Source organism: Falco biarmicus, chromosome 6, assembly GCF_023638135.1.
Source record: "Falco biarmicus isolate bFalBia1 chromosome 6, bFalBia1.pri, whole genome shotgun sequence".
Classification (NCBI taxonomy): domain Eukaryota; kingdom Metazoa; phylum Chordata; class Aves; order Falconiformes; family Falconidae; genus Falco; species Falco biarmicus.
In genome coordinates, this window is record NC_079293.1 from 44,664,563 (window position 1) to 44,683,807 (window position 19,245).

The 19,245-nt window shown below is 40.3% G+C and overlaps 1 protein-coding gene across 13 annotated transcripts in view; it reads left to right on the top strand.

Moving 5' to 3' along the window:
• The window catches only part of LOC130151160 (SAM and SH3 domain-containing protein 1-like), a 569,478-nt gene extending 550,652 nt beyond the window's left edge, over positions 1-18,826 (top strand). For all 13 annotated transcript variants that reach the window (XM_056342993.1, XM_056342991.1, XM_056342992.1 and 10 more), the window contains 7 exons: positions 867-1,036; positions 2,149-2,358; positions 3,085-3,235; positions 5,921-6,034; positions 12,320-13,458; positions 14,041-14,172; positions 14,994-18,826. In XM_056342993.1, the coding sequence (XP_056198968.1) occupies positions 867-1,036; positions 2,149-2,358; positions 3,085-3,235; positions 5,921-6,034; positions 12,320-13,458; positions 14,041-14,172; positions 14,994-15,254 (2,177 nt within the window). In that variant the 3' untranslated portion in view covers positions 15,255-18,826. The remainder of the gene's footprint in view (positions 1-866; positions 1,037-2,148; positions 2,359-3,084; positions 3,236-5,920; positions 6,035-12,319; positions 13,459-14,040; positions 14,173-14,993) is intronic.
• The last annotated feature ends 419 nt before the right edge of the window (positions 18,827-19,245 follow it).

The window sequence follows — 19,245 nt, forward strand, 5'->3', positions numbered from 1 at the left end:
GGTCTTTGGTGCAGAGGCGGATCTTTTTTGCTTTTTGTTTATAGAGTGCCCTGAAAAAGTGAAATCCTGCTTTCTGACTGGGTTTGCTGGGTCTTGCTACTATAATATAAATGATTGGAGTGAGAATTGCAATCCTTGGCCAGTAGTACGCAGGCTCATCTTTACACTAGATTTCTCCTGGGGACTCCTGATAGGCTTCCCACCCTCCCCCCAGAGACACCGTAAGGTTCTCTTATGAACTAGTTAGAGCAGTATTATTTAAAACCTCTCTGGTTAAGATTGTCTCTACACAGAGCAGAGCTTAAGTGAGACACAGATGGTGTGAACTTGCTTCACTATTAATTACTGACCAACAGAAACCAAGAACTTATTGGGGAAATAAACTAATTTCTAAGTAACTGAAAGTGTGTTCTGAAAATCACTTGCTTTTTTGCTTTATTCCCCCCTCTCCCCCCCCCTCCCCCCCCCCCCCAATACAAAGTGTTGCCATAAAACTGAATTTCTGGACATAAGGGAGATTCTACAACCCTCATGCAGGGTTCAGAGCTTATTTTCCTCACAGGACTATGCTTTTTCAGGGGCAAAACTCCCAGAAAGATGACATCTCCTGTGATGTACCATAGATGAGACAGTAGTTAAACAGTTTTGCCGATAAATATTGAGGAGCTGAATTGGGGAAAACAGGAGTGCAAAGTAGATAATTATCCTGTCACATGTGTATGTAAGAAATAGCAGCATTTAAGGACTTGTAACTTTGATTACCATGGTTTGTAGAAAGAAGACACATTTTCTGTCTTGCCTCTGTTTCTGAACTTTCTTCAGAAAGAGATTCTTTTTTGTCGACTGATACTATGTCTCTCACACAGGTGGTCAGACCGTAAGCACAACAGATTCCTCAACCAGCAACAGGGAGAGCGTTAAATCAGAAGACGGTGATGATGAAGAGCCTCCTTACAGAGGACCTTTTTGTGGAAGAGCCAGGGTTCACACTGATTTTACTCCAAGTCCTTATGATACGGACTCTCTGAAGCTCAAGGTACCAGTTTTATCTGTTTTTAAGGGATTAAACATTTATTTTGGCAAAATTCTTAATTGAGAACCCTTTGCAAGAGCTGTAAAATTCTTAGCCTTTTAATGAGTTTACATTTGTTTTTTGAAGCCCTTTAACCTATCTTATTCTGGCACATTTAAGATTTGCTTGAATTATAGCAAAATATTGTAGAACATAAGTAAGTATTAGTATTTCTCCACATCCGAGGAAAGATGCTTGCGTCTTTTGTTTCTGGAAAAATAAAAATGGGCCACAAATTCCTTTCCATTTTGCAAGGATTTTGTTTTAAAGATTGGAAAAATACTTTGTCTGCCACAGTGAATTAGTCCATCAATGGAAAAATTTTCAAAATCCTTGGAAGAAATGTGGATGTGCCTGCACATAGTGTCTCTTAAAGCCATTTCAGTTAATACAACTTGTTTTGAGCTAATACTGAATTGCTTTGCTAACTGTGCGTTGTCACCCCCCTTTAATCTTTCTGGGTATCAGCGTTTATTATTTTTAGTTGTGCTGTATTTGATTCGAACTATCCGACTCCTTAGATTCATTACTTGAAATTCTGACAGCAGCTAATTCCTATTAAAGCAAATGTACATGAGGTAATCTCTTCGAGGATACAAAAACAGGTGTGCATCCGTTTCTTAGTTGTAGTTGGGAGCACATTAGGAAGAGCAATAGTGCTGCGCAGTTTCTTCTGCATATGACTCCTTTCCTCAGGAGATGTGATGTGAGATTGTGCCCATATATAGTGGGTATGTTCTTACTTGCCCCAGTTTCAGATAGCTGCATAGCTTAGAGACGTCTGTACAAAACAGCAGTGCTGCACTGCTGGGGTGTAAGCAGGTTTGTGAATCTGGGCAGTTGGGGTCCATTTCAGGTTCTTTTGTTGACTTGCTCTGTGGTCTTAGGCATGTCACTTAATTTCCTTTTCTTCCATTTGTAAAACAAGTACCATCAGACGTTTTTGCAAGAGCTGTAGTTAACCTTTTGAAAACTAAAGAGTGTTGTCCATTCTGTGTATATGAAAATCAAAGGGACTGCTTGAGTATCCATCAGAAATCATGCCTAAATAGCTTTATTGTTTCTTTGGTCTGCAGAAAGGTGACATCATTGATATAATCAGCAAACCCCCCATGGGCACTTGGATGGGCCTGTTGAACAACAAAGTTGGCACTTTCAAATTTATCTATGTGGATGTGTTAAATGAAGAGGAAGAGAAGCCGAAGCGGCCTACCAGGAGACGCCGGAAAAGCAGACCACCCCAGCCCAAGTCAGTTGAGGATCTCTTGGATCGCATCAACTTAAAGGTCCAGATTCTCTCTTTCTCTTTACACTTCAGTTTTGCTTGTGAGAAGGGGGCCACACCTTTGGAGTTGTTTGTTTTTAAAGCTGCACACCAGATCCGTAATCCTAAGGATCATGACATCACTTAGCAGAATCAGGTCTTAGCTGCAGAGGGAAAATAGCTGAGGCCAGGGAGAAGTGCCTGTCAGGTTTGATGAAGAGCTGTGGGCTGCAAGTTTGTATGCACTCTGAGACTGTAAATCGTTGTATAGTATGGCTGCTAGCTAGCACACTGCAAAAGCAAGGAAAAAGTGTAAAATAACAACAGTTACCTTGTCTTAAAAGATGAAGGCTTTTTCCATATTTCTGTTCAGAAGAGCTAGGGGTAAACTGGTGAGGCTGTCATTCACCCTTTGTACTTCTGGCTTCATACAGAGCCATGCCATATTGTGTATCCAGGTAGCATGCTACCCAGACCATTTAATACAGTGCATTCCAAACACAGCAATGTGTGCAGCATTCTAGCTCTGGCACAGCTACCTCCCTGAACTCTGAGCAGTCTTTATGCAAGCTATAATCCTATAATTTTGCTGGTTTACACTGGTTTGTATTTGTGAAACTACTGCTTTTTTTTGAAGATTGTGAAAATCTCTTCTAGTATCTTTATTGACAAAAGAAGTTGAATAAATATTTTGTCTTATAGCTTTTTTTTTTTTCTTCTTCTTCCTTTTTTCTCCCCTTTTATGCAGGAGCACATGCCCACTTTTCTGTTCAATGGTTATGAAGATCTGGATACCTTTAAGCTTCTAGAAGAAGAAGATTTAGATGAACTGAACATCCGAGATCCTGAACACAGAGCAGTTCTCCTCACAGCAGTGGAACTTCTACAGGAGTATGACAGTATGTGGGATTTTTGAGGTTTTCAGTTTTAACTAGAGCTCTGCCAAGAATGTTGTGAACCCCTTAAATCAGAAAAATGGTTCCAGGATTTTGATCTTTTTTTTTTCCTAATCTAGTTATTTCCAGGGTAATCCTGTGTAACAAAATGTAGATTTTTGAGGAGTGACTCAAGACTTGCATTTGTTCTGCCAGAATTCTTTTGTTCATGTAAGCCCTGCTACCCAACTTACTCAAGCAATGTCAAATGTACAACACGCACTCTTTAGAATAGTGATATCTGGGAATAAATCCTAAGATAACCTACTCAAAATAAGAAGTTGAGTCATGGAGAATAGGATAGAAGAAACTTCTGGACTACAGGGAAGAGACTGAGGTTATCAAAGATAAGAAAAAGATCAAAGCCCAGAGGGCTGTGGAGAAGGGTAATGTGAATTAATTTTTTCTCTTATTGTACCTGCACGTGTGTATGATTCTTGGACTGTGAATTGCAGGATTGTACTAGTAGCTTCAGGTTGTACAAATGACAACACAGTGATTTGTAAAGGGAGAAGATATGTCAGTCAAGCGCAAAGAGTGAAAGGCAGTGACTGAATAAGGTGCAGCAGTGCAATTCTGCCCATCGTACAGATGGTCCTAGGCAAGGGGTTGCAAAGATGAGGGAAAGCAGAGCAAGCCATGGCAGTCAAATTCGATGGTGTCTTTGCCACACAGGAGGAAGCGGGACTGCACCATCTGCACGGTAGTCATGGTAGAGCCATGGCAGAGTAGAATCATTTGAATAGCAAATGTCGCTTGAGACAGGAATTTAGATGTGCTCAATACCTAGCTGCAGCAACCTAAGACAGTACTGAATTTCCCTCTCATCCCTAAGTGTCAGCAGAAGTTTAGTGTCCCACTGAGCAGAATCAGCGGAATGGATTGTGTGAGGGCTTTCTCAGCTGCTTCTCTGCAAAATGTTTTAGCTTACACTGCCATAGCAGCAATTTGAGCAGCTGCTTATTAAGTGGGCAATGCTTAGTTCTGTTACGGGGAGATGTGTGGTTAGTATCTGTAGACAGTACTGTGTGGCCTGAGTTTTCACTGACACATAGCTTTCTTGTTCGTTGCATTTCCCAAAAGGGCATCCACACTTTCTCCACCCCCCTCTACCCCCCAGTAAAACTGCAGTTGCACTTACATCAGAGTAGCTTTTCATCACCTAATATGAGCTTCTCTTCATTAGTTGCAGACCTATTTAGAATGCTCGTTTCCCTGAAGTAACAATTGTTTTTTTAGGGCCCTTCAATTTTAGTTTGAAGACTTGAAGAACTCTGTGATGTGGTGGTTGGAAAGTATAAATTCCATCTCCAAGTCAGGGTGATGAGGAGAAAGAGAAGTGGGGATCAGACAGCTGGAACCTGGGAGGGGCAACAGCAGTTAGTTCCACCCCATAATTACCTTTCATGTGCTGAGAATAGGAATAGCTGTTTCTGACATTTTATTGCAGGGGGAAAAAAAAACCCTCAACATAAACTGTATCCTTACATCATGAAGTTAGTTTTCTGTATCTTCAGCTCTAGATTTAGTTTCTTTACAAAATAAGATTTCTGACCAAACATTCTGGCTAAATTCCTGGAATCCAGCCTATATTGCCTGGGTGGACCACACTTGAGCATTGGCTCTTTGCACAGACCAAGGAAGGAAGGAATTTTTACCACTGGTCTCTCCCTTGTTGCTTCCCCTTTCTTAGGGGACAGTATCTAACTTTGCCAGACCCACTCCTGATCCTTCCTCTTGGTCCCTTCTGGAAAGTAGGTCAGGGTTAGGATTTTATTCTGATTCACTTGATTTGGTTCTTTTCAGTGCTTTTTGTTTGGGGTGTTGGGGTTTTTTTCAGTCTTAGAAAGAACTTTGACACCATCATTTTAAATACATTTCCATGGCTGTAAGTTGCAGGACTTGGCCCCAAGGCAGCTAAGGCGCACATGCAGTCCATTCTGCTTTCATTATGTACCACACTGCTCCCTCACACTCGTGCTGAAGCTGTTGCTTAATCCTTTACCAAACAGGATGAATTTTTCCAAAATTTGTGATGGCTGTTCCTAATGCTCACTCTTTTCTAAAACAGTGATCTGTACAATTAATGCAACAGAAAAGATCACAGAATCATAAAATTGTTTAGGTCAGAAAAGACCTTTAAGATTATCAAGTCCAACCGTCAACCTAGCACTGCCAAGTCCACCACCAAACCATGCCCCTAAGTGACACATCTGCAGGTCTTTTAAATGCCTCCAGGGATGGTGACTCAACCACTTCCCTGGGCAGCCTGTTCCAATGCTTGACCAGCCTTTCAGTGAAGACATTTTTCCTAGCATCCAATCTAAACCTCCCCTGGTGCAATTGGAGGCCATTTCCTCTTGTCCCATCACTTGTTACTAGGGAGAAGAGACTGTTGTCCTGCTGTGCTACAACCTACTTTCAGGTGGTTGTAGAGACTGATAAGGTCCCCCCCTGAGCCTCCTTTTCTTCAGGCTAAACACCCCGAGTTCCCTCAGCCGCTCCCCATCAGACTTGTGCTCCAGACCCTTCCCCAGCTCCGTTGCCCGTCTCTGGACACACAAGATAGTGGTGTTGGAAATGCAAGGTTGAGAAGTTGAGCCAGATTTTCTGTTTGCCTGTTTTTCACTGTATTCTCGCATCCTCTAGGTAACAGCGACCAGTCAGGATCTCAGGAGAAACTTCTCATTGAAGGCCAAGGCCTAACCGGATGCTCTCCTCGGGATTCTGGCTGCTACGAAAGCAGTGAAAACCTGGAGAATGGTAATGGTGACAGCAATGACCCCTATAATCCCTGCAGCCTTTTTTCAGTAGATGGCTTCATTTGCTTCCTGCTCCTATTCCTAGCTAACACAAGCTACTTCACACTTGATTTTCTCCTTTGCTCTGAATGCCTCTTTCCCTCTTGGCTTGAGCCATTGGTTTTCATTGCTACTGTTACTATTTATTTATTTGCATTGCTAGGAAACTGATCACATTTCACAAATCATCTTTCTTTTGTTATCCTAAGGCAGCAGGCGCCCTCACTGCCGTTGCCTGCCTTCTCCGCTCCCTATCATATTCTCATGCAACTGTGCCTCATGAGGTTTGCACGACTTACATTCTGACAGCCAGTGTCTAAGGGACCATTGGCAATAGAGAAGTTGCTGAACTCCGTTGAGATTAGGAGGATTTCTTCTAAATCCATTAAAAAAACTGTTTAGAAAAAATGTTCTCTGTTTTAGGCCATATTTTAGTGTTTGTTTAGGTTGCATGTTGCATTCTGCTCTGATCAGACGCCAGCTGCAGAGAATTAGGACATTTTAGTGTATGAACACTAGCAAGTTAAATTAATGGAGAAGTTGGCAAGGAAATAAACTATGAAAAAAAAGTTTAAGATACCAATTCCGTTACCTTGTCTTGAATCAGTGAAAGGTGATACACGGAAAAATTACCAAGGCAGATGAACAGAGATTGCTCACTCTGTTCTGAAGAAATCAAGTGGTTGTGCTGAGCATGCTTTACTTGAGGATTGGTGTAAACTTGTCATTAGGGATGAAATAATAAAACAGATGAAATTGGTTTGAGTTTGGTATTATCACTCCAAGCATTTGATCCGTGGCTTAGCCTCAGACTACCCGGTTTCATCACATCCAGCATAAACAGGGAGAAAAACAAGAACAGAATAAATAGAGATACTGTATGCCCCTTTGTAGTGGCTGTTTTTCCAATTTAAAATATAAGCTAAAGATTATTCTCTTAGTATATGCATTTTCTGTCAGTCTGCCACTCAGAAGTAACCATTTATTGAAGAAAATTGCAATTTGCTTTGAAGCTGAATGCCTGAAATCAGCAATAGACTAGTTTCCTGAAAGTGGAGAGAATCTTTTTCTTGAATATGATGAATCCCTATACAGTAGGCATACTGGAATATAATCATAGCTAAATATATGGCATATGTGACGATATAGTAACTTTCTTTCCTTTTTATCTCTATGTGCCATCATAATGATAGCTGTAACACTGAGGTTAAATTGCTGCCTGTACATTTTCCTTATTTTAACAATATAATGAAATCTTTAGAAAGCAATTGTCATTGCCTATCTGCTTAGATACTTACTATTACATTTAAACCAATATTTCTGAGTTTTGCAGAATGTGAAGTACCAGTGATGATTTTTATATTGCTTTTTATGTATGCCTTGCTGCATTTTGCATCATTTTTGCTCACAAAGGCATTTAGTGCTTGTTTTGAAAACCATTATAAAAAGAACATTTGGTATGGGATTCATTCAGAGATTTTTTCAAGGCTGGTTAATCTGAAATGTGCTTCACCTTCTTTGCAAAGTTCATGGACCATAGTTGTTTATATGCATATTGTTTTAAAAATACATTGGTTTCTTATCTGTTAAAATAAGGAAAATAATTTGTGTAGTATAAACATCTTAATGTGCAGATCAACAATAATAAACTGCATTTCGTAAAGGGGAAATGCATTCTGAGAAGATCTTGGTCTTCAGATTTTATGGGGAATGGTTATACATAATATTTTGATGACTAGTGTAGTGTCGTGTTTTGGGCTATTGTTGGACCTTTTGGCATCAGTTCAAGATTTCAGAGCCACTCTTACATTTTGGCTAGAACATGGTTTGCTATGTACTATGGCAGTGGTACAGACGTGTCTTTTATAGGTACTTCTTAAGGTGCCACTGCAGAAATATTTGGGTGTTCTCATAGGTATCCACAATGTACTTACAGCAGCATTGTGATTTTATTCTAATTTACAGAGAGCAAGGACCATACAAGTTTGTGACGTATTCAGTGTTAGACAGGAAGAATGTTAAGAGCAGAAAGCCACTATCCATGGTCAGACCATTAGGCCATATAGTCCAGTCCTCTTGGTCTGAAACAAGGCAGAGGAGGGCAAGCTCTCCTTCAGACTTCTGACAATGGTACAGTTATTGGCCTTGTTTTGTGTGCAAGCATTGCCTGTCTGAGACACATTTGGAAACCGTATTGGAAATCTAGTTCTCACAGGACTGGCAAAAGCACGTAGCTAGAGAACAGTATAGGAACTGAGCAAGCATGTTTGGTGCTTCCCAGGGTACTATGGGGAATGAATCATTGAAGGACTTCAAAAACTGAGTACTGTTTCCTGTCATTCATCCATTTGCCTGAAAGTGTTTCTCTTTATGAACATCCCTGGTCTTCCTTAGAACCTCCGTACCTAATGGTGTGTATAGATCTCTGTCATACTCCTTCCCAAGTCATCTCTTTTCTAGTCTGAGAAGGCCCATTCCTTATAGGTCATTTGTGCCCCTAATCATGCCTGGCTTCTTTGAACCTTTTCTTGTTGTGCTGTGTAGCTCTTTTGAGGAGAAGGGGGTGCACATTGCACATGCAAGGCACAGAGCACTGAAGAAGCAGACAAACCATGGCTTTATCAGGTGGGATAAGGATGTGATCTGATCTGTTCAGAAACTGGAGCCCAGATTTCCTTAGTGCCAAGTAGGCATCCTAAGCACATAAAAGGAAGCAACAGAACAGGTGGCCACATTGCCAAATGTATTATGCACTTCTACTAGTTTGTGATCAGTAAAAAGAGCAATAACGCTACAATTGTCTACCACGCCATCATCTTTGTTGTGTCAGCAGAGCTGTTTGAAATGCACACAAAATATAGCCACAGAAAGCAGTGCCAAAATGGAGTTAATACAACCTGGGATCTGGACAGGCCACCGAATGTGTTCTGCGTCTGATTTTGAGTAATTAAATTTCTGAAGATGATCTTCCATACAGAGAAAAGTACCAAGAGAAACACTGAAAATTTGTTGTTGTAGCACAGGTGCCTCTGGAAATATTCCCCCAGATAATGCCTTTCTTCTGAGCCAAATGATGACAGGGAAGCAAGAAGTTCCTTCTCTGTATTCTAATAACAAGACATATCATGAGAGGTGAGCAGCGCTTTGTTTAACAAAAACTGCACCGTAACATTAAACAAAGCAGTTGAAGTATGCCTGTAGCTTGACCCGAACCTGGAAACAATAAAAACTTTCCATTTGTTTTGAGTAAGGACCACCTTTGTTATCTTAGTTTTCACACAGACACCTGTGTCCTTCTGTACACATTTAAAGCAGATGCCACTGCAGTTGACGGCACTATGAAAGGCATTAGACTGCTTAACTGTACCAGAGATTCATAAGAATGAATTATTATCAAAAATGTTAACATTAAAAATGTGTTTTAAACTTTACTAACTCTACACTTTTACCCTTGTAGGTTTTTTCTCTTTTTTTTTTTTTTTTTTTTTTCTCTGAGATAGGGAGGGAATGTTACAGTTGTGGACATTGTTTATATAGCTCTCCACTTCATCAAAACAACATAAAATGTATTTAAAAGTCTGTTTTCAGGAAATACTACCTTCCTTTCTTAATGTCTCAGAAGCATAATCAAGTTACATGTGGCAGTCAAGAGAAGGGAAGGAATAGCTAGAAAAAGAGAAAACACAGCTGCCCTGCTGGTATTGATCTTGAATTAAATCTGTGTAAGAGAAATGACATTCTGAACCCATCCTTTACACAAAACAATGGCATTGAACTCAGCACTTTTTAAAAAGCATTTTGAAGCAGACCAAGATTGCGTGTTCAGTTATATATTTTATAAACTAAATGTTTTGAACTTCCATTCTCTCCACATTTGTATTTTGATGCAAAACAGGGCTGGAATGAACTGAAGATTTGATTGTACTTCCCCAAAGCTTTTCTCTTCTTCCTTCTGCTAGTCCCCATTTCTTCTTCTTTCCAGTCCCAGACTACTGGCTTTACATAGGCCTATCCCATTTCTGAAGAAATGAAGTGTTGTTTACTAGATACTGAAGCCATGAGGGTAAGAGCTTATGTTGCACAGTAGTGGCATTTCTCACAGCTTCTCTTTCAGTGCTGAGGTTCCTGAATGTGCTTCCTAAAACCAGTATATCCCCTGATCAATATTTCAGATGGAAAAGAAGGTACATGGATTTTGTTATGTGAGCTGTGACAGCAAGCCCCAGACAATGTGGGTGAATTATTGCACAAGTCAGAGATGTACTAGCAAAAAATATGAATAATGAAAAGAGAACGCTCCTTTCCATACTTATTGCATATTAACATTAGTGCCTGAAGGCACTAAAGAAATGAATGTAACATTTCTTACACGTGTCTTTTTAATGTGGTTTTAAGTTATTTTCAGAAGGCAGTGGCCTAGCTCCATGGAAAGGTGCAGACAGAGAAGTCTTTCTGCTACTTCTCTGAGCTACCTGCGCTCAGGGTTGTAGCAAGGGGGCCAACTTAATGCGTGATGTGTCTTTATTAGTGTTTTGGAGAAACGGTAATATTTAGCTTGAGTTGAACTGTGAACCATACAGCTTCTGAGAAAGGAGTTCCTGTGTGCTTGTGTTCATCCTTGTAGGCACACCTTGATTTTAGATAGAATAACCTTGGCTGGCATATCAGAAAATGCAACCAGCTTTGTTGAGGTGCATGTTTTCCTTATTTCTCTTTAAATGTAACCTTCATTTTCTTTGCTAGATTTCTGAATACTTAGGCAAGAGAAAGAGAGAAAGCAAGCTATTTCTTTTTTAGGTCAAACAGATTCTTTCATTCATTCTCAAAGCAAGCAGTGTATATTATTTAAAAGCCGAGTATTGAGCGTCTTTCAGGATAAAGCTTTGAAGGCAAGCTGTATGAGACGAAAGCACCTATAGCTTAAAAGTACACCAGATTAATTTAGTTGCAAGGAAGTTAGCAAAACTTCTCAGATCTCTGAAAGGTACTGGTCCTTTAATTGGCAGCTATTGATAGCTGGTTATTACAGACTTTGATACCATTTAGCCGGATCTGTTGGTTTGGGATTTTTGGGTTTTGGGTTTTTTTCGCCATTGGAAAAATAAAATTTCAGGCTTTATCCATCTATCCTGATTTTAGAAAGCCTACTGTACATAGGGGAAAGTATCCCTGTCACCCTGAAAAGAATAACTGTTCAGGATGTGCTGTCATTCTGGGAGGTCATCTGCTTGAGACAAATTTACTTCTGTCTTGTTAAAAAGATAATTTAAAAAAAATCTATGCAGTATTTGAGAAATGACCTTGTATTTCATACTAATGAATAGTCTAATGAGCTCAGTCCCTTTGATCAGGATTTGTCAAGCAAATTTGGTGGACTTCACTGTTTAAAATCAGTGGTGCATATCATAAAAATACAAAGTAAAGCTTGCAAAGACCATGTAGTTCATATTGATTCATATCATCTCGTCTTAAGTGATTATAATAAAATACCACATCTGTAAGACCTTACAGTTTGATAGAACACCATGACATGAGAGTAACACTCCGATTAGTCACACTTGAAAAGGCCTTTTGAAACACTTCTCCATCTCATAGTATAAGGCTTTCTCCACAAAACTCTGCTGTCCCCAAGAGTAACTACAAAAGGACTGGTGCAAAACCATCTTACAACGCTTCTTTGCACTCTGGTTTGCCATTACAAATAGTTTGCTGTCATTTAAGAGATTAAATAAGACTATCGGCACGCTTTGTAATGAAAATTAATAAACAGGATCTTTTTTTAAAAAAAAAAACAACTTTCCTGAGCAATCTTGTAAACTTCATTAGAAGGTGAACATAGTTATTGATATACTAAAAAAATTAGAAGAGTAGAAAAAACAGTAGATCTTTTGAGTTATTTCTGTCAAACAAGTTCTTACAATGTGTATAGGTTATCAGTTCTAACTGTAGGGTATTTCTACATTGAAAAGGGTTTACATGAGCTAAACCCCAAATCTCTGCAAATCACAGAGTAGGAAGGATATTAAGTATATGAAATGTATTTTCCTTACGTGGTCACATCTACTAGTTCTTCGTGAAGCTCACAAATTCATATGCTTAAAATGGCACTGAGCTGTACATTTAGCATTAACAAGACAAGAGTAAATCATTTTATTTCAAAGGCATTTATAAGTGATCCATTATGTACACTGCACATTGATTGATCGATCGATTTTTTTATGGTGGATTGTGACTTATTTGCTTCTAGGTAAAACTCGAAGGACCTGTCTTCTGCCCTCAAAATCGGCCAGTGAGCATAGCTTTAAGGACTTCAGCAGAAACCAGCTATCAAATTATCCTACACTTCCACTGAGCAAGCCAATAGAAACTCTACAGCAAGGGGAAAAAGAAAGCCGGTTCAGCTGCACGCATCGTGCTCTGAAGAGCTCTGTCCAGCCTCCAGCTGTTACGGGTCTGAAGAAGAACCGTAGAAGTTTACCGGTTGCTGTCTGTCGGAGCTATGAAACTCTGGATGGCCCCCAGGGTGTAGATACCTGGCCAAGATCTCACTCGCTGGATGATCTCCAGGGAGAATCCAATACTAACCTACAGGATGTTAGCAAGGAAGTGGGTTCTTTTCCTCAGGATTCACTGGATATAGCGAAAAAGGCACCCGGCTCTGCACTGCTGCCCCAGTCTCATGGAAGCAGCTGTACGGTAGATGACTTGATGGCTAAACAGGGTAAAGGAGCTGCTACTTCTCAGAAGGGAAGAGCAAAGGAATTGGACTGCTCTGTAAGGGAGACTGCAGGTGGAAAGCCTGTTCCGTTCCCCCCGAAATACTGTGAAGCTCAGCCTGCCTTAGTGACACATCCTGCAACAAGGACGCCTCTGGAAATACAGAGTAAAGGTTTTCATGACCTTGCACGGGCTGATTATGCTCCAGTCCTCAAGGGAGGTCTAGAAGCTGAGCAAAAAGGCACAAATGAGGCAAGAATGCAACCAAAAAATCCTTCTCAGCCACCACCTGTCCCTGCCAAAAAATGCCGAGAACGCCTTTCTAATGGGTTATATCATCCTCCCACGACCACAAGTGGGAACTACTCAAGCCTAGAAGCACCATGTTTGCCAGTAAAAAAGGCCACTTCATCCACTCCCATTGATTGTCACGCAGTACCTGCCCATAGGACATCTTCTGAACAGGAGCCCAGTACGCCTCCTAGCCCACTGCCGCCCTGGCTGTCAGAGCTCCCAGAGACTGCTAGTGTTCAGCAGCATGTGATAAAGCTAGGTCCTGCTTCGGCAAGAAAAGTCTCTTGTAGCAGAGGAATGGATCTGGAAATGGTAATAGAAAACAAGTTGCAGTCTGAAGACATTGATCTTACTGAAGAACCATACTCTGACAAGGTAAGTGGAGGACATTGTTTAAGCGTTTTTATTCTACTAGCATTCCAAGGGATAGTGTTTCATTTACTGTATCTGTTCTATTTTTGTGATTGACCACCTACATAAACAATAAATCATTGGGACATTAGACATCCTATAACTATGTTTGTCTTTACTATCACACCTTACACCTAATGTAACTCAGGGCGGGGTGGGGGGAACAGATGGATGGACTGAGAAATCTCAGACTTACTCTGAACTTTCATCTTTTCAGGCCGCTGCTACCTTGGTGGCACTGGGCATGGAAATGTCTCTTTCTCTGCTGGTGTGGGGAATTATTGCTGAAAAAGGAAGTCAGGATTAGATTTTGTGCTTCCAAGGAAGTCTGAATTGGTAGCATAGTAATTAGGAAATCTTTTTGGGAAGGAAGGAGTCCTAAGGTCCAGTCCTTCCTTTAGGGACTGCTTTTTCAGTTTTCGTGGAATCTTGAGGAAAGCTCCTTATTACTCCCATCCTGCATCTCTCTCTGTTTGCACGGATCGGTCTGTATTGATACACTTCTTTCATCTGTTCTCTCTCCTTTTTGTCTGGCTGTGAACACAGCATGGTCGCTGTGGCATTCCTGAGGCTTTGGTACAGAGGTACTCTGAAGACTTGGACCAGCCTGAAAAGGATGTTGCCACAAACATGGACCAAATCCGGGTAAAGCAACTGAGGAAGCAGCATCGCATGGCAGTGAGTATTTTCATAAAGCAAATTTTCTTATTTATGAGCAGACTTTTAAAAAGACTGACTACTGGTGAAGGGAGATACCTGCGAAGTCCTGGGACAAATGTGCTCCCTGTGTTCACCCAGCAGGTACAACATATGTGGGGGTACTACAGGAGCAGGAGGTACATTCCCTTGTCCCAAAGGAGGACAGTTATTAGTTGAACAGAGAGCAGATAACCCTCCCTCTTGACTGAATAATAGCCTTAAAAGTCTAAGCAGACTGCAAGCAGTGGTAACAGAGACTTGCTCGCTAAGGGTGGCATGTATTGAAATCTGAAAGGTTTTACAGTCCTTTTTCATTTCTTAAACTATACTGTTGTCCACTCCTCCTTAGGAAATGCAGGAGGGGGAAACAGTCAAAGCTTTTATGTTTTTTTATAAGAGAACTTGGTCTGTCTGAGGAGGTAATAGGCAAAATTAGCGTGTTCTTGCCTTTCTGAGAAATAAAACGGAACACCCTGGACAGTCTTGTCACTGGGTATTTTTTACTGATCTCAGACTAACTCAGAATGGCCTGTGATGGTTGCCCAAGCAGCTGAATATTGCCCACTGCATCCGCATTGCCAAAATTGTTGCTGTTGCTCCTATGCCAAGTGATCTTAGCCTTACAACCCACACTGCTTTCATACTGACAAATGTGACATGAGAGAAGTTGAAACATCTGCTATGAAATTCTGCCAGTTAGGAAGAAAAAATGAAATAAGACTTATAAGGCTTGCTGTAAAACAAGCAGTTACATTTAACATTAAGGGTTCTTTTTTTTTTTTTTCTTCTTTACTGTACAGATTCCAAGTGGAGGGCTCACTGAAATTTGCCGAAAACCTGTATCCCCAGGACTTATCACCTCTGTATCTGACTGGCTGATTTCCATTGGTCTACCTATGTATTCCAGCCTGCTCACAGAAGCAGGATTCAACACACTGAGCAAAGTGCCTTCTCTGTCACAAACTTGCCTTCAAGAAGCTGGCATCACAGAGGAAAGGCACATAAGCAAGCTCCTGGCAGCGGCAAGACTCTTCAAACCTCTTGATCCAGAGGCAATTTAATGTGCTCCATAATGTAGCATTGCCTGATCGAGTATCCATTGCTTCTTCCTGCACCAATATTGGTCTAATTACTTCACATAGCTAAAGGGATCAAGGAAGTGGCTCCCAAGGACAGGCAGGTATCTTCTTCAAAGGATATGAAATGTTTCTATTGCTGTCTTTGGCAACTGAAGAAGAGAAGCAACCACCAGGTAACACAGATGTGGTACTTCCCTCCCCCTTCACTCCCATAGAATATTCTTATTTCATAAAGTGCATGGGGTTGGCCTGAGAATCAGACAGCTTCACAGAATTAAGGGACCCTTGCACATTTTCCTCAAGTTTGTGAAAGTAATACTACTAATAAGCCCTGTTTCTATGGAGAACTCTTTAGGTCGGGGGTTTTATGTACATCTAAGTTCCAGGTACCTGGAGACAGTCCTAAAGACCAGGCACAAGCCAAGGTGCAAATTCCAGTAGAAGCTGTTTGGCAAATGCCTTTAGTTTACTTTAGCAGTCTAGACCTAAACACAACCCCCTTCCCAGTCATCTTCGCTGTTGCCTCGTATAGGTTCCAATATGCCACAAAGCCTTTAGCTAGGCCAAAGTTAATGGACTGGAATTAGTTTTCAGTATGGTCCATCTCTGTCACTCCAATGCAACTAACCCACGGAGAGTTAGAGAGCTTCTTTTTATTTGTACAGAGCTGAGGTCATTTTTATAACTGCTTCCTAGCAATCAGCTTTTTATTTGCCTTAAAATAAGCTTTTAAACAGTTACCTAGTGTTCACTTATCTGTATTCATGTTTCCCAAATCTTCTTTCAACTTGTCACCCTCAAGCTGCACTTAGGGTGATTTCCGGTTGAAGTAGCTTCTATAAAATGCCTCATTATAACACCTTCTGTGTTGTATAGATGCTTTTACAGATGCAGGGTTATGCTAGGTTTTGGTTGTCAGGCTAACTTTTGTTCACTACAGTCTGCATTTACTGTTGTCACTAAACTGTTCCAAGATATACTGCCTTGTATATATGTAACTGCTTTTCATTTTAATCATATTCTGTGTACTGTGTTATATTGTCAATCATTATGCTGCAGCTTTGACTTGGTATCCTGACCATATCAATTCCAAACAGTGGGTTTCTGCAAATGAAAACTCACTTGTGGGAGATAAAATGCATCAAAAAAGCAAGTTGTGTCCCATAGAAATCATCAGATCCTGTAATTCCATTGCACAGAGGAAAAAAATCCTAGTACTTCATGAATTACACTGTGATTTTACAACAGTTGATATCACTCATGACTGTCTTAATGTTACCTCTCACGGGGAGAGAGCATCGTTCTGGCATATGTGGTGAACCATTTTTCCATGATGTAGTATTTTCCTGCCTAAATCCATGTCAAACGTTCCATTCGCATATGTGGCTAATGACAGATCTTATTTTTCTATATGGGTACACGATTTATATACCAAATACAGATTATGATGAGTAGCACATAACTAGCTTCTGCTTTGGGGTCAATATATGGTGTGTCCTTCAGCTTCTTGTAGAGCAAACGCCCCGTGGAAGACAAAGCAAGCTTCCTCTGGCAGGTAAAGGGAGAGAGTAAAGAAATCTGGGCACAGGCCAGGATGTGTGACTGTTTCCAGTATCAGTTCTGACATCAACTAACTGTAAAAAAAACAGACAAGGCACTCACTGTGTGGTGCCTCAGTTATCACAGCCTCATATTGAGATAATGACACTTTTCCTGATAAAATGGTCTCACATTGATGAATGAAAAATTGTGGCTATTCCAGGATTCCTGACTACATATGGTCCTTTCATGATCATGTTTTAAGTCAGATGAACTATGCATTTTACTGCAGATGATAATTAATTTGGCTCCTGGTAGAATTGATAGGTGTTAGGTTTACTTTCCTCATTTCATATTTCACCACTGTCTACTGCACACCATCATGTGAAGGCAACTAATTCACTGGTGTAACTTGAAATTGTTCTCAAAGCTCTTCTGGATCTGTTTCTGTAACGTTCTCCTGGGTATGTGGATAATCAGCACGTTCTTATGTGGCAGCATCAGGAAATATACAGCATAGGTGTTTTGCACAGCTGGTAAAAATCTAAAAAAAAAAAAGTGTACAAAAAATCATGTCTTTTTAATAATGATGATTTGTCTGTTCTTGTTTGTAAGCCTCTCTGAGGCTTACGTGGTGACTATCAGTAAGCAGGAGACGGAAAGAGTATTGAGACTTCCTGGGATTGCTGGCGGAGGCTAGAACTGAGTAGAAGTAAGTAGACAGCAGCTATATTTGAGCAAGGGAAAAGTCCAAGCTGACTATATGCAACAAAAAAGGAAACAAATTTCCTCATGTGGCAGGGAAGGCAAGTCACATAACAAAGTTCTCCCATATTAATTACTTTCCCCTCTCTTAATAACAGAAGGAGAATTATGGGAATAAACTGTACCTGTGTGCCAAACACTCTTTGTAAGGCTGTAATTTTTAAACGATTCTGTAGCCCAGGGAAGCCAAATCACACCCATCAGGACTAGAGTGAGCAGTTTGAGATTGGTGTGTTTTAATCGTTGCTTTGTTGTTCATTTCAGGACTGTACTCTGTGGTCTTACTTGAGTTACAATTTTAGTTTATATTTTAATCTAAAAAAGCCTTAAGCTTCTCTCAGTGTTTGAGCTTCCCAGCTGCAGTTTCCCTAGCAGGTGAGCATTGCAGTATGGGAGCCATAACCTCTTACATCTTCTTGCAACCATTCAGTGCTCTAAACAAAAGTTTGCTCATTAACTCTTGGGAAGCACAGAAGAAACCTGCTGCTGGAATCCTAACCTGCTCTGCTCAGGCTAACAATGTTAAGTATCTATCCATTGTACCATTGTAATTCAAACAGCTATTTAAGAATAGAAGCAGCAAGCCCAAAATATTACTGAATGCCATCATAATCATAAGCTTCGATCAATAACCCGCTGTTACCACCCAGATGGCAAGGTTGCTCGTAGTTGCCTGTGCTCTCTTACGAGCCTGGCTTTCAATGCAAACTGGGAGCATGATCAGAAGCATTAAACATTGCGTTATTCAAACAGGTCATCATCTCTAAGAGCAGCAACAGTGGTCGATTCACCAAGTCACAGCTGTGCAGTTGTACTGTATTATTTTTAGAATAAATAATACTCTTGGTCCAAGATACTTTTATCTTTAATTGACACCCTCTGGGGAATCAAAACTGTCAAGCAAGTTATGTAACAACTAACAAAGGTGCACTTTCTGTATATGAAATCAATATTTAAATAACTTATTTTTCTCCATTTGCTGTTCTTAAATGATGTAAGTAGCTGTAATATACCAGTACTCAATTTGTCCTGCAGTTTGCTTCAACCCAAGAAAGCTGTGTATTGTAAAGAAAAAAAAAAAGAAAAAACAAAATATGAATGTGTAAAGATTATTGTGCTGTTTCATTTAGCAAAAAAAAAAAAAAAAAAAAGGTTGACAAAAGGGTTTTCCTGTGTATCAAAACCTGTCTATAATTATATGTCATACTGTTCATAGATAAAAAGTAAATAAATTTCCTTGGTCTCTCTTTTTTTGGTTGTTTTTAATTCAGCTAACATCTTCTCTTTACTGGTAGCAGCATCCAGCTATTTAATCCCAGGCCCTCTCCCTCCAGTTTACCAAACCTGTAGTTCCTCACCTCGTAAGCACTCTCAACACATCTGCAGCAGGAGAAAAAAAGATTAAAATAAAATTTAAAAAAAATAATTAGAAGCCCTGAAAATCCAGGACTAGAAGGAGCCTTCAAAATGTGATTGCCTGGGATGTGAATCATCACTGTCTAAACATTTGTCTCTTATATCCCATGAATGTCCAGCTGCTGGGCTCAGGGAGATGTGTATGAGAGGTCTCCCTGTCGGGAGCTTTTCCATTTTGGAATGAAACAATTTAAAAATGGTGGAACCAGAGAAAGTATATATAACAACTCTGGAGTTGTAGTTAAAGGTCCTG